Source organism: Parus major, chromosome 1, assembly GCF_001522545.3.
Source record: "Parus major isolate Abel chromosome 1, Parus_major1.1, whole genome shotgun sequence".
Classification (NCBI taxonomy): domain Eukaryota; kingdom Metazoa; phylum Chordata; class Aves; order Passeriformes; family Paridae; genus Parus; species Parus major.
This window is the reverse complement of record NC_031768.1, coordinates 100,950,386-100,966,344: the sequence shown is the minus strand read 5'-3', so window position 1 is coordinate 100,966,344 and position 15,959 is coordinate 100,950,386. Positions and strand designations below refer to the sequence as shown.

At 42.2% G+C, this 15,959-nt stretch overlaps 1 protein-coding gene and 1 long non-coding RNA gene across 2 annotated transcripts in view; both read right to left on the bottom strand.

The window, feature by feature from the left end:
* The window catches only part of JAM2 (junctional adhesion molecule 2), a 48,191-nt gene extending 42,094 nt beyond the window's left edge, over positions 1-6,097 (bottom strand). The window contains exon 1 of the mRNA XM_015628866.3: positions 5,915-6,097. Coding sequence (XP_015484352.1) covers positions 5,915-5,969 — 55 coding nt within the window. The 5' untranslated portion in view covers positions 5,970-6,097. The remainder of the gene's footprint in view (positions 1-5,914) is intronic.
* A 6,661-nt stretch (positions 6,098-12,758) lies between these two features.
* LOC117245184 lies at positions 12,759-15,936 on the bottom strand. The gene is made up of 2 exons (XR_004499546.1): positions 15,852-15,936; positions 12,759-13,158 (listed from the first exon to the last, which is right to left on the bottom strand). It is a non-coding gene; the product is annotated as an uncharacterized LOC117245184 (long non-coding RNA).
* Between the last annotated feature and the right edge of the window lie 23 nt (positions 15,937-15,959).

The window sequence follows — 15,959 nt, the reverse complement described above, 5'->3', positions numbered from 1 at the left end:
CTTACTAGTGGTTCAACAACTATGACTGTTATAGGATTTATCTTGTTCAGAAATAGCCATTTTTCCCCTTCTTTCTCCAAAAGCTTCTTCACTTCCCACTGTGTTAGAAACCAACAAGTGAATAGGACCAAATGTTCGGCTGCCAAGCTTGCTTTCTGCCTGGTTTAATAAATTTTATGTAAACATTTGAGTGCTTGATGATATATTGTGAGCACAGAGGTGACAGAACTAATTGGAGTCCTCCAGGAAAAAAAGCGACTTTGGAAATACAGGTGAGCACAAGCACTGGCAACCATCCAAATGCTTCTCCAGCCTCATCTGCTGTCTCATTCTTTGAAATTCATATTCCATTCTCTAAAAAGCCCTAGCATTTAGATGAAGGAAACAAATAATTTGTCTTGATTACAAGGCGCCATAATATTTGCTTTAAGCTTCCTGAAGTGTAATTACAGCACAATCACAGTGCTTTGAGGAAGACAGGCTTTTTCTTCAGAAATGTTTAACTAAAACTGATGGTTTTTTCAAAAGTACTGGGGATGGGAGAAGACATGCCAGAAAGTAAAACTGTAACAAAGTAAGCTTAACAAAAGTGAAGCGGGAGTGGCAGGAGAGAGGGTCAGCTAACCAGAATAGAATTAATGACCTGAAAAAAATAAACAGCTTCCACATAACATTTCCTTCAGTTTCCATTGAAGTGCTCACCCCATGGTACTGAACTAGACACTGAACTAGACAATAAAAACTTGTAAACCATCTCTTTTCCCACATCTATGCAATACTGCCACAAAGTTATCATGGTGGAGAAAAGAAACAAAACAGCAAAACAAGAAAAGCCAGCAGTAAAACAGGTCATCGTACACATCCACAAGGACACTATTTTATGCAAATTTTGTTTTGTTTGATACAGTTATATAACGTAAAGTGAACTCCAAGGGAGTTTAGCCATTCCATATGGCCCTGGCAAGCAGTCTGCAAGGACAAATCCCAATGTCTACCTTGTACTTCAATTGCTTTAATATACAAGACATTTATATTGCAATGTGGACATTTCTGGCTGTGCACAGATTTCTAAATAACCTTCCTTTACATAAGCATTTGCACTGGAGTCACCTCTAGTATTTCTAAGGGAAAGTACAACACTAAGCCTTACTTTAAGAAAAGTGTTCCTAAAAGGGCTCACCGTGTGCAGGAGCAAGTGTCTTCAGAAGTGCTCCAACACAAAGATTACATTTTGAGTACTGATGCATTCTAAGTAGACCACACCAGATGGAAACTTCTACATCCTAACTGCAGAACTATATTACTAGTTGTTCCTGGCTCTCTGAAAGCACCACCAACCCTAATCTACTCCCCCTCAAACAAAGGAAGCTTGCTTACTGCTACTGACAAAGGTTCACATGCATGTCACTATCTTCAGTTAAGAAATACTACTATTATTTACTCATGTGAATTTATGAGAAAACTGAATATTCTTAATATCAGATGTACAAGAAGATTCTCCCATACTTCACAAGAGGACTTCTCCCTAGTGACCACCAGCACTTGAGAAGAAACTAAAGCAACTGGGGCACCCTTGGAGGAAGGGTAAGTGCCTGCTGTAATGTGTTTAGTTCACTTCTTTAAAAACAGGTCTGCACACACCCCAAATAACATTTGGAGCCAGTGAACAAGTTTGGTAGCTCTAGGTCATGAAAGATGAAACCAGGTGTTCTGTTAAATCAACTAACTGAAAAGATGATGTCAAAATTCAACTACTTCTACTTCAACTACTTCAAATAATTTGCACTGGCATCAGCCAGTTTCTGAAGCAGAACCTGGCAGCTACCAAAACAGGCTGCTGCAGGAATTACAGGTGTAACACAGGAAATAACCACATAAATATCTTTGTGTAATTCAGTTAAATAGCCAATGGGAAGACCTCATCCAGGCTCAATTATATCTGCTAATCACAGTGGTAGTTTTAACTCTCATTATTAATGCCAGATGCCCTATGATATTCACAATTACCAGAAATATGTATCCTACAACATGAACAAAGAATTGCTGCAACTTTAAAGCTGAGGACCTCAGAGGCCAAGCAAAAACAAAAGCAAGTCCTCCTCTTGCATACATCCACCTTAAAAAAGAAACACGGAATTGCGACTGTCTTGATGTAACATTTCCAGGCATGTTTCTTTTCTCCTGTATACACTGAAGGAAGACAGCCACCCTCATTTTCTCTTCTGCACATCCAACAGCAGTCTGTGGGGCCAGCCACCTAGAAGAATGATACCATGGGGCCAGCCAAGGAAGAGCTCTCTCTGCCTCCTCTCTGCTGGAGAGAGACAGGAGGGAGATAGAACAGCAACACTTCTGGCTGAGCCCTCTCAGGAATACAGAGACCTTTCTAAGCAGCATGCCCAAGTTTAAGGAAAACAGCATGACTTGCTGAAATGCAGCAAAAGCCATGATTTTTGAGAGACATGCCAGTAACTCACAGCCAGTTTCTTTTGAGCCCTGAGGATCTAAGCAAGAAGGTGAAATTGTAAAGCTTATTAAATAAACTAGAGAGAAGCATGTAGCCCTTTTAAAGACACAAATAATCTTTTCCACCGTGTAAATTTGTATCAGTTTTAGAAACATCTGGATATCTTCTGCAGTCTCACCAAAGCCATACATGAAAAATGTTAGGCTGAAGACTAGAAACAGATACTGGTTTTTGTACTTAGTTTTCATTTGTTTGTTTTTATATTAGCAGTTTATTCTCCTCCCACAACTTCTGTTGTAGTGTCTAAGAGTCTGTGCATGCTTATAAACCTTGAGCAGCCTGTAGCAAAGAAACACTGCTTCTCACCTAAACCAGCAAGAGAATGGTTCAATTGATGCCTCTTTCCCCACTCCTCCTCCAAAACCAGGCTGTCTACTTTATGGCATTATGCTGAACAGATATTACTAGAGTAATACAGACTCTTACAAATTTAAGAATTCCTATCTCACCTAAATATGGCCTAATTTAGAAATCAGTTCCTACTAAGACAATCTAGCAAACAAAGAGGATTCAACAGAAGACTGAGTGTTGACAATAGTCTTAATTTTGAGTACATCAGTTGTGTTTCACATAGAGGCAAGAAAGCATCATTTAAACACTTCCACTGTCAATTCCTACAGCAGCGCAGTCATACTCTATGATTTCTTGTCAGGGTTGGGGGGAAGAAACAAAAGGGTTCTTTGATCTAGAATCTCTGTATCTGAGTGAAAGATTTCTAAGGAATAGGAATGTGGTTTTCTTAAGCCAAAATAAAGAAATAAACAAAATATCACCTTGTCTGCTGCTCAAACTACCCCAGTGAGCTCCATCAAATATTCAGGTAAGACTACTATTTATTGCCTCTGCATTGTCCTCACACACACACACATTGTACTGCATTTGCTACCAGCATCACCAGCTGAAGTCTAATTTCAATGTGCACTAATATTAAGAAAAACCACACCTAGATGCTTCACAGAAATGCCACTTGGTCAGGACATATTATCTCTTCCCATGAAGCCATGATGGTTAATAACAATGATTTCTGTACATATTTTCTTGCCAACAAAGCTCACAAGTCACAAGGTGCTGTGGCACCTTTCAGATGTCAGTTCCAGAAGCTTGTGCTGAGAGAGAAATTGATTAAAGACCCCCAGCACCCTCACTTACCCTTAAATTAAAGGTGAAGGGAAGATTAGCTCATAGAAACTACAATTTCTGCAGGTCATGGACATTTCTTAGCAAGTTTTCAATGTAAGGCAATCCAAACCTCATCTACCTTGGCCATGCTGATGCCCTGTGACCAACTTACACAGCTTTTAATTTCTGCAGCTCAACTACCAAGAAAGTTCTCTACACCTGCTCCTCAATATAACCAGAGAACTGCAGAATCATTTAGTCTGGAAAAGACCTCTAAGGTCATTGAGTCCAACCTTCAGAACTAGACCAGGGCACTGAGTGCCACATCCAGTTGTCTCTTGAACACTTCCAGGGATGGTGATTCTACCACCTCCCTGAGAGCCCATCCCAATGATGGTTTGCAACCTTTTCCACATTCTTCCTGATGTCCAATCTGAACCTCCCCTGACTCAGCCTGAAGCTGTGTCCTCTTGCCATGTTGCTGGTTGCCTCAGAGAAGAGGCTGACCTCTATGCTGCTTGTGAGGTATCAACCACTACTTCCTTTTCCTCACCGATTTCTGCCCATTTTCCACCATCTCCAGAGGATGTGGGTCCCACAGAAGAGACTGCTCAGCCCATATGTCTGACTTGGACACCAGAATTACTCAGACTTACTGTTCATGTGAACACACTCCAGCCACAGGAGCAGCAGCAGACTTCTGACTGCCTGAATTTCTGCCTGGGTTTCCTCTGGCTCCCACAAATAGTAGGCACCCAGGCACCTACAGTCACTCTCTTCATGAATTGACTTCTTATCAGCACCTTGCTTGTAAATTTCCTCTCCACCTAGTGTTTCTTTGGAATTGGGATAGGAAGAGAAAAAAAGCCCATCAAGAAGAAACCTCCAAGTCTGATAACAATGTAGGCACCAGACTTGGATGCACTGTATTGCACCCTCTATCATTTCCTTAGCAGTCAAAGCCAGCACTGCCAACAGACAACTAACCAGAAGGCTGAGCAGCCTGAACACACTAAAACCTGTCACCAAAAAAGACCACAGCAGTTTCACCTGCTCAGATATATCATGCAATTAAGAAGAAATTAAGATAAAAAAATGAACATGTTTATTATTTTTAGTTACTGTGTGAAAGAGAATTTCTGCATTAGCTGTTCGTAAGGTCTTGTAGGAGAAAAAAAGAGCGGAAAAGAAAAATTTCCAAGCCAATGACCTATCAGACATGCATAACCAAGTCCCTCCACTGCAAAAGGCTGGGAAAAAAAAATAAAATAAGGAGTTCACAGACACAGAGCCTTCTGTTAGGTAATGTTCTATTAAAAGGAATTAAATGTAAACTTCAGAGTATACCCAGCATCAGTACCATGGATGTTCCATGTCTACAGTGGATTGAGAATCCATCCTGGGCTAGTCCTAGGTGGTCATTTCATTGCAAGACTGTGCTACATAAGTCTTTTCAAAACACTGTTTTCATGTACAGCCCTTCCCAAAAACATCAGTAAGACACAAAAGACATAGAACAGAATCACTGTAAGATGTGATCTGAAATTGACAGCCTTATCACGACCGGCACTACTAACGTTGTGTTAATTCAGTGGTTCTCTGCAGGTATATGGCCCCACAATCTTCTTTTTCCTATTATTTATACGTGCTTTCTCACTGGGAAATCTTTGTCCAACTTATTATAACCCCTCCTTTTTGTTTTTAAGGAGTTAGGACCATAAAAATGCTGGAAACTCAAGTCTGTTCCGAAGATGCAGTATCCAGTGCTGGCAACAGAAAACGCTCTCCCGCCCCTTGTTCATTCACTTCGTAAAGGCTATAGGAAAAACTATGCAGCCCGCATCTTAAAGTTTGCGCGGCGGCAGACGGCCGCTGACTTGAATTCAAGCAGGCCGGCCTTAAACAGGTTACATCTGGGCGAAAACAAGAGGCAGACACATGGGAGGAATCAGCGCACACCGCTCCGGCTGTCCCTGGCGAGGGGACGCGCTCGTTTGCGTTCCGCTCTTGGAGACGCGACTTGGCTCCTCTCGCTGAGGGCTGAGGGAGGGGAAGCGACACCTCCAGGAGCCATCCCCCTCAGCACACACATACACATACACATACTCACACACACACACACTCACACTCACACACACACACACACACACAGACACACACACACACACACAGATTTGGCGGGGACCGTCCCCCCACAGTGCAGCGGGCCGGGGGAGCTGCCCGAGGCTCCGGTTCGCGATCGCCCTGCGGGACAGGACAGCCACTTACAGCTCAGGACCCCCACGCAGACGAGGAGCAGCAGGCGCAGGCTGCGTCTCGCCATCTTCCCGCGGCGGCGGCGGCGGCGGCGGCGTGGGGCGGTGCCCGGCAGCCCGGGGGCTCAGCGCCCGCGGAGCTCCTCCACTAACCGGCCCTGCTCTACCTCCTCCGAGCCCGGAGCCGCCCCAAACTTTTAACGTATCCGAGGAGGCGTCTCCCGGCTTGGTGCGCAGGAGCCGGGGCTGGATGCGGGGATGTGCCCTGGCCGCCTCCCCGCCCGCCCTGGAGGGGATCCGCGGCGGGCAGCGGTTCCGGGAGCATCCCTTTCCTCTACCGCCCCCGCAGAGCCCCCGCGCATCCCGGGGGCTGTCTTGTGGTGAATCCAGCATCTCTTCTCCCCGTTTGGTTAATTCACTGGTTTGTTTTTAAGCTGGGACATCTTCATAAGCTCAAGGACATTTGTTGCAACAGAATAAACTTTTCGTTAGGAAAAGGTTTAGTTTCTCAAAGAAGAGCGTTTTCCCTGTTGGTGCGTTTCCCTCAGGACCCCGGTCCCCCGGACTGGAAGTAGGGATAACGGGGTGAAATCACGGAACAAACATTTGGATATTCCGGCTAACAGAAAAACCGTGTGAGGGTGAGGCGCTGTTTTAAGGCAAAAGAAGTCACGGTGACTCCTTGTGCCTGTCTGTACAGCTGGACTGGGCATAATCCCACCTAAAGCAGGAGATGGGTCACACGGTGACCTTCAAAAACTTTTATGTTACTATTTTATACCAGACCGGGAGCGGTTTTGGTTAAATATACAGATGGTGTAGTGGCCCTTTAAATTTATGAATCCACGAAAATTACTCATCGTGACAGTTAATAGTGTATCTGAGTAGTTTCCAATGACTTCTTAAAAATGCTTTACCACTGATGTAAAGCAGTTCTATAACAAGAAAAGTATCACAAGTGTTATTTTTAAATATTTTTTTTGGTAACCAGAACAGCAATGTCGGCTATATTTTGTTAGAGGGCAACAATAAAGAAAGATAATTTATAAATAAAATCTCTAACAGCTATTTTAATGGAGAGCAAGGAAGTAGGATGCCATAATGCTCTTCATAGCAAAACCTTTTTAGTTTGTTTTTCATGTGGGAAAATTGTATACAGAATACAAGTAATATTTCTTTAATTTTTTTTTTATACATATATGTATGTATGTATGTCCAGTATATATTACTGGTACCATAACGTGCATTTAATTAAATCAAAACTGTCCCATTGAAAACAGAAAAGTTTTTTGTGTGTCCCAGCACATCATAGCTACAGGCATGTACAAAAAAGTTCATTGATTTCAGTAGGACTGCTTTACTATTTAGTCAGACAGTGATGGAAATGTTGTCTTGATTTAACATTTAAATATATGGCAAGTGTGGTGGAAAAGTTGTAAATGTGGGGAATGTTAAGAAATGGCAATAATGAATTAAATTAAAGGATGGGTGATGAAAAACTAACTTTTTCCTGTTCATTGTTTCATTTCTCTTGCAAGTGAAGCAAATTCCTAGTGCACAGGATTGCTTCCCCCACATTTCTCTGACTTTTTCTAGTATAGTTCATATTTTCTTCCCATTCCCTTCTTTTAATTCAGCAATGACTGCACTGTGGTTTCTCTGCTTGCTTTATACAACTGCAGGAAACATCAGCAATTAAATGTCAGTATTTTGAAAGCATTTACAGAATTAATGGAAAAGTGATTGTAATACATATAGTTATTTAATATATATACTTTTTCCTCTATGTACTTCGCTCAACAATGGAATTCTTAAAAATACTGTTAAGTACTTTGTTAGAAGAGCACAAGACTGCTACCCATATTTTTTATCTTTTAAACTTGAATGTAGTAGAAATGTTTTCATTAAATAACACATAGAACCCAAAATGGAAGAATTTGTTTGAGATGCTCAGCTTAGCAGTTATTCTTGGAGAACTTTCCATAGACACTCCTTTTCAGAATAAGAAAAATAGTCTATAATTAACATCTGCACACAAAATGCCAGTCAAGAATATCTATCTTATTTTGTGTTAGCTGTTCTAGTCAAGTTCTTCATATAGAAAACCTTGGAAAAAATTTGTGTAATTGCAATATGATTTCAAGATTTGGATGTTTTGTAACAAACCCAGGAATTAATAAAATGAAAGACTGCCCTCATTTTATTAGACAATATTTTAGATAAATCAACATTCTTACATTGCAATGGAATTCCTCCTTTTTTAATGAAACTTTATATTGCAAATGTGGAGTGCTGATGATAATCTGTGCTAATAATAAGTTTACCTCTTTAATTATTGCACCATCACTGTGTTATGGTCCAATTTTTAGAGTTATTAGAAATGCCTCTGCCTGACCATATGCCAAAGTCAATAATATGGGTTTTATTTAATAGTAAATAGGAGAGAGAGTGGGAGAAAGAAAGAAATAGAAAATAGGTGGGGGGACAAAGAGAGTGACAGAGGTAGATCAAAGAAAATATCACCACTGTGTGAATCCCAATGATGTCCTGTTTATCCTCTCCAGCTGGTCTTCCTAGTGGTGAAGGTTGCCCCCTGAAAAACATAGAATCCAATGGATTAATATACGCTCAGACAAGCTGGGAATGCCCAGGTACCTCCCCTAGGGTGGGGAGTTTGACACAGTTTCTTGCGGCAGGTTCTGGATCTATTGCATCACTTTGCATCACATGCAGTCCTGTGGTGCAAGGCCTCTGGGGAGCGCTTTGGGGATCTTTGATGGATTATGACACTCCCCCAGTTGCCTCTCACATGAATGTCCCATGGATGTGGCCTGTGGGGTTGGAGGTTTCACAGCTGGGACAGCCTGTGTGAGGGAGGATGCATATTCACTGCCTCTGACCAAGGAAACACCACACAACCAAAACCTCCTATTCCCACCTTGGTTGGGGGGGGAGTCTGTGTAAACCTGGCCTCTGTGGGCTGTGGTCTCCTGACCCCAAACCCAGCCAGGGATGATTCTCTGCTGTATTTGGATTTCTTGTGGATGCATTCCTTTCCCTCAGCCTTGTTTGTTTCTCCCTGGACTTAAGATGATTGAACATAATGTTGCCCTTATCCAGGTGGCTTAACTCACAGTGCAAAATTCCAGTCAGACATCTTCAAGGAGAGGTGGGCTTCTGTGGTTATAGCTTCTTTATACAGTTTTTGCTATAATGGGCAAAACTTCTTCATAACAATGTTTAAGGCATGAACCACTTCAGTCCCTGACACACTGTCAAAGAGTTCTGTACTCCTTACCTAACAGAAAAAAACTGTTTTGAAAAATAATTTGGAAAAATTCTGTGAAACACCAAAGGATCTGACTCTTCACTTGGGAAACATTTTATCTTTCCTAGCTAGAGGACACTAAAAATGAATAAAGAGAAATTAAGTTATATTAAGAAAATTCTCCTTTTGGTGATTTCTCCACTCAAAATATGTTTGATTTTACAGGGGGAACAAAATCTCTCTAGATTTATTCCTCTACAATTTGCATGCTGGTTTCTAGAATAGCTTTGATGTAAAATAACAACAATAAAAAATCAGTAAACCAAATTATAACTGCTGAATTTGGTTGCAAAGGTGTTGCAATGTAGATACTCAAACACCTACCACAGATAGACTAGCAAGGAAGATGACTGTGATTCCCCTTCTCAAAAACCTGCATAGAAGAGGAGCAAAAGCAGTGCAGTACATCAAGAGAACTGGCTGTTTAATAAGCAGCTTGAAGAGTAAGATGCTAATTTCTTTGGAATCTTTTCTCTGTTATGGCTTACACATGCCAGACTAGAAGATAGCTGTGGGAGAGATAATGAATGTTCGTCCTTGCATTGCCATTAAAAATAACTTTAGAAAAAAATTTAATCAAAAAACATGTTTCCCTAGTATGTAACATTCAGGCATCTCTCAAGTTTCCTCACTAAATTTAAGAAGGTTAAGTAATACAAGCCTCATTCCATGTTAGAAAGCACATATTATTTATCCTGTTGACAAACAGGTAGTATAGATGTGTGATGATCTGGAGTAGCTGCTCTCTTGTTTGCAGAGTGAAAAGGCAGTAAAAGCATAAAGGATTACAGTTCTGCTCTGCTTTCCTTTTTTCTTCCTGTGCTTTATTATCATGATTGCTCTTTAAATGTTTTAGTGTCTCTTGGTTCATCTATAATAGAAGGTAATGCAGCAAGTTTGCTGATAATTGAGCCTGATAATGATATGAGGAGTAGTATTAGGGAAGATGTAGAATGTGGAGCCACAAAGGGAGAAAATAAAAGACATAGGAAAAAAAAGTGTTCCTGTGCATAAGCATGCCTATCATTCTTTATATGGACAGTTGAGAACTTTCTGTTATTAGAACTTACATGGCTCAGGCTTTGATTAAGAAGACACCTTTGAATATTTTTTCCATATTTAATGAAGAAGAAATAGATATTTTCATATTTCTAAAAAAAATGTATTATGTTTGAGGTGGTCAGAGATGCCATTTGAGATTTGGTGCCATAGCCTGTGCATAAGGTCTCTGTACACATCTTTCTTCTAAGCACATTGCTGTCACATATATTTGCTCTAATAAATGCTGAATACAGTAGCACACAGCTGTAAAGTGACCATTCTAATGTGATTCCAGGCATAGTTATGGGACAAGCTGATGGAAAACTATTTTGTAAAACTGCTAAAACAGATTCCATTTAATTTAGTTCAATTGCCAATATGCATATTTTATTATCTGTGTCACAAATATTTTTTCTAAAATCCATTGATTGATGTGCTATGTATTTTTTGTGCAGCTTTGACTGCCAGTCTGCAGTACATTGAATCTATCAGTTTGAGAGCCTTGCCCTTTTGCATAAAGAATAATCAGCAGCCATGTGTGTGTGGACAGGCTGGTATTTCCAATTTAAGGGACACTTTTTTGTTTTTCAGTTTTAGTTATCACCACACCTGATTTTTTACAATGTCCTGAGGTATTGCTTTAATGGCTGTCCACTCCCCTGGTTACAGAAGGCCTTGTCTCCTTTTGACTTCTGTGGCATTTTATTATTTTTTATAGCTGCTTCATGTGAATTAACTTACATCTGGGGAAAAATTCTGACTTATCTGACAGATTATATGCTTGTTTTGTACTTTGAAACTAAAAACTGTGAGCAAGTATAGTTTTGAGAAAAGAACTAAAACATTTTAAGATATGTTTTTTTTTTCTCCAAGCTGTCACAAATGGATGTTTAAAGACAGAGCATGCCATGGATTAGTTTTCTGGCTTTAATGCAATGGACTAGAGTACTGTGATAAACACTGTATCACTATTAGACTGCTAAAATATTTTATATATAATGGGACTGCCAAACTTGAACCAAGGCCATAAAATGTGAGGGTAGTACAAGTAAAGACAATACAAATTACTTGTTCTCAGTAGATTTTTTCAGTGAAACACCCTACACCCCACCTTCATTTTCTGGAATGTTTTGTATGATTTTATCTTTGACTTGCAAAGTACAGAATCAGTGTCTTTGTCTTTCTTTGTCTTTTTTTTTTTTCAACTGAACTTGCAAGATTACTGCCACTGAGTAAGCAGCTCAGTAGCAATCAAAGGTACATTTCTATAAAAGATCCATCACACAGCATGGCATTGTAGGACACAATTCAACCTTAGCAACAGTGGACAATGCATTAGCCACAATGCTGTTGGTGGAGAATTCAGAATTATTTTGCCACAGTGTCCATAACACTTTACTGCTCACTAGGTAAAAAAATGCCTGGATAGCAGAACCCAGAGAGTTCTGGTGAGTGGTGTTAAATCCAGTTGGCAGCTGGTCACAAGTGGTGTCCCCAGGGCTCAATATTGGGGACAACCCTGTTTCACATCTTTGTAATAATCTGGATGAGGGGAATGAGTGTACCCCCAGTCAGTTGCAGATAACACCAAGTTGGGTGGGAATGACAATCTGCCGGAGGACAGGAAGGGTCTGCAAGAGGGATCTGGACTAGATCAATGGGCTGAGGCCAGTGGGCTGAGGTTCAACCAGACCAATTACCAGGTCCTACCCTTAGGTCACAAAAAACCCCTGCAAGACAGGCTAGGGCAGAGTGGCTGGAAAGCAGGAAAAGGACCTGGGGGTGCTGGTTACAGCAGCTGAACATGAGCCAGCACGTGCCCAGAGAGATGGCCAAGAAAGCCAGTATCACCTGGCTTGTGTCAGAAAAAGTATGGCCAGCAGGACCATCCCCTGCACCAAGCACTAGTGAGGCAACATCTCAAATCTTGTGTTTAGTTCTGTGCCTCTTAATTCAGGAAGGACATTAATCTGCTGGAATATGTCCAGAAGGGCAAAAAAGCTGGGGAAGGGTGTGGAGCTCAAGTCTGCTGAGGGACAGCTGAGGAACCTGGAGTTGTTTGACCTGGAGAAAAGAAGGCTCAGAGGAGATGTTACCATTCTCTACAACTACCTCACAGGATGGTGTAGCTAGGTTGGTGTCTACTCTCAAGTAACAGTGATAGGACAGGAGAAAATGGTCTTAAGTTGTGCCAGGGGAGGTTCAAGCTGGATCTTAGGAAAAATTTAATCACAGAACAGGTTGTAAATCATTGAAACAGGCTGCACAGGGAAGTGGTGGAAGTGTTCAGAAAATGAGTAGATGTGGTACACTCTGATATGGTTTAGTAGACATGGTGGTATTCAGTTAAAGATTGGACTTGATGGTCTTGGAGGTCTTTTCCAACTTTAATGATTCTATGATTCTATAATTCTATGGTGTTATGAAGAATACACCTCTTAAGATGTAGTTACATGTCATAATTGCAGCAGACACAACACAAAGAAGATCCTTAAGAAACTTCTTCCAAGTTTTCTTTATTGTGGTCATACATAACATTTTTATACCCTTCTGACCCCATAGTGCATCCCATCTCATTGGCCATCATCACACCACCCCTCAAGTCCATTTGTGGAAGCAGCTTTGAGAAAGCATCCCCAAAAATCCAAAATACAGATAAATCCTGTTTTTCCATGGTGTTTTTCACAGCAAAGGTGTTCTTTGTTTTCTTCTACTTTTATATTCTTTCTCTTCTTTTCACAGACACACAGGAATCCTGTTGGCTTCTTCTTTCTGTCAACTCTTTAGTCTGACCCCCAGCCCGCTATGGGCCCTCTCCACAGTTACACTGCATGCTGTCTTACAAGGCTGTTGCTGCTTCTGGCCATGCATTATGGCTCTCACTTTGCCTGTGCATGGAAATTAGTATAAGAAATAATGTGAATCATGTGAATAAAACATTATCTCTCAGCAGTACCGATCCTGTAATTTGTATCACTTCAGCGACCTTGCATTCAGTGCCTTGTACAGTGTGCAGTATTAAGTAGGATTTTACTCCTGTTGTTTAGTACTCCCTCAGAGTGACAGAACAGGGTAGTTTCTGTCTCTCATTCTCTGAACAGTCTGCATTTATCTACTTATAGAATACTAATGTGTTTTTTTATACCCTATACTAGTAACCTTGTTTTGTTTATGTTTTTTTAACCATTTAAACCAAAATGATTGTCATGTGATCATTGACTGCATATGATTCCTTGAGTCAATAGATGAAATGGTGTAGTTGAGCTGTAATTACACAAATATTAGCATCATTCTAAGTAACTTGTATTTTAATTCATTTTAAAAATGAGGAAGCAGGATGATTTACTTGCTGAAATTCTTAACCTATCAAATTATCAAATAACATAATGAAGGGCACAAATGGTTACCATACTCACACTCCTGGTTTTATGGATGAGAGCCCAGGTGAAGAGGGAAGCTAGTGCCAGCTACCAAACCAAGGGGATCCAGCTCTCCCACTGCTCCACAGATGTGCTTCCACAGTGGAAAATTCCATGTCTTTTATTTTTTTTATGCTGAGTTTAACGACATGCTTTAGCTCTTAATGATACTAATTCAGTGTAACTGTCTGAGACTGGGCTCATGATGCCCACTTTTATCATTGCCAGCTGAGGGTTGCAATGATCATCATCCGCTACATTGTAAAGCATCAAAACGAACTCTTGAGTTATTTCATGAATGTATCATTTTAATGTGAATCATGGTTTTTCTATATGGGCAGCATATTTGAGGAGGAAAGACAGTTGGGAGGTGTGAGGGGTTGGCCTTGGTTGTACACCAAGTGCTCCCTGAAACCACTCTATCACTCCCATCCTCAACTGGACATGGAAGAGAAAGAGTTAAAGGCTTGTGGGTTGAGAGATCACTCACAAATGACCACCATCAGCAAACCAGACCAAACTGAGGAAAGTTCATTTAATTTATTGACAAATCAGAATAGGGAAGTGAAAAATAAAAACAAGTCTTCCCTCATCTCTCCCTTCTTCCCTGGGTTCAACTTCTCTCCTGATTTCTCTACCTCCTCCCCTCCTCAGTGGCACAGGAAGATGGGGAATGAGGGCTGCCAGCCAGTTTGTCTCTGCTGCTTGCTCTTCATGAGGAGGACTCACACTTTTCCAGTCTGGGCAGTGGAACCTCTGCTCTTGGTGCCTGGAGCATGTTCTCCCTCTCCATCTGCACTGACCTTGGCATCTGCAGGGCTGTTCCTCTCATGCATTCTCAGTTCTTCCTTATCTGCTTACAATTGCTGCTAAACAATAACTTTGCCCCTTCTTAAATCTGTTATCCCTGAGTACTTACTACTATGATGGTTTACCATGGCCAACAGTGGGTCTGCCTTAGGTCCAGCTGGCATTGGCTCTGTTGGACACTGGATAAGCTTCTGGCAGCTTCTCACATCAAAATACTTGGGTGGTCCTCTGTAGCTCCCCCGCTCCACTTCCCAAAGCCTAGCCATGCAAACCCAGTGCAGGTCGGCAGTATTAGCAAAGGGGAGCAGGCAGCAAGTGGTGGAGGTACAACATTCTGGGATGGGGTTCCTGCCTAGAGTAATGCTCAGAACTACTCTCCAGGGCACTGGTCAGAGCCCCAAAACTGTCAAGAGCACACACAGTGTTTGGACAATGCTCTCAGAATCACAGAATCACAGAGTGGGTCAGGTGGGAAGGCACTACCTTGTCCAGCCTCCCTGCTCAAGCAGGGTCATTCCAGAGCACATGGGATATGATTGTGTCCAGATGGTTGTGGAATATCTCCAGAGGGAGAGGCTCCAGAACTTCTCTGGGCAAACATGGTATGATTCCACAACCTCTGTCTTAGGCACATGGTGGTGGGATTCCTGGGGTTGTCCTGTGCAGGGCCAAAAGCTGGACTGCCATCACAGTCATGGATTCACGGAATGGTTTGGGTTGGAAAGGACCTTGAAGATCATCCCGTTTCAACCCCTTGCCATGGAGAGGGTCACCATTCATTATACCAGGTTGCTCCAAGCCACATCCAATCTGGTTATGAACACTTCCAGGGATGAGGCATCCACAGCTCCTCTGAGCAGCCTGTACCAGGGCCTCACAACCCTCACAGGGAAGAATTTTTTCCTTATATCTAATCTAAACCTACTCTATTTCAACTGAGGCAGGCCATTTTTCCTTCTTCTGTCACTACAAGCTCTGGTAAATTGTGTTGCCTCTCTTTTCTGTAAGTCTTCTTCAGGTGCTGGAAGGCTGCAATTAGGACGCCCTAAAGCTTTCGCTTTACCAGGCTGAACAGCCCCAATTCTCTCAGCCTTTCCTCACAGCAGAGCTGTTCCATCCCTCTGATCACCTTGGTGTCTCCTCTGGCCCGGCTCCAACAGCTCCCTGTCCTTGCTGTGCTGGGAGCCCAGGGCTGGATGCAGCCCTGCAGGTGGGGTCTGAGCAGAGAGGGGCAGAGGGGCAGAATCCCCTCCCTGCCCTGCTGCCCACGGGGCTTTGGATGCAGCCCAGCACACGGGGGGTTCCTGGGCTCCCAGCGCACACGGCCGGGGCATGTCCAGCCTCTCACCCACCAGGAGATCCTCCGATGATCGTTGCGGGTCTCTACAGTCTGTGGCTCTGAGCTGCGCCGGGGCTGCTGGAAGGAGCGGTGACCCGGGGCCCGGAAGACTCCTGCCGCC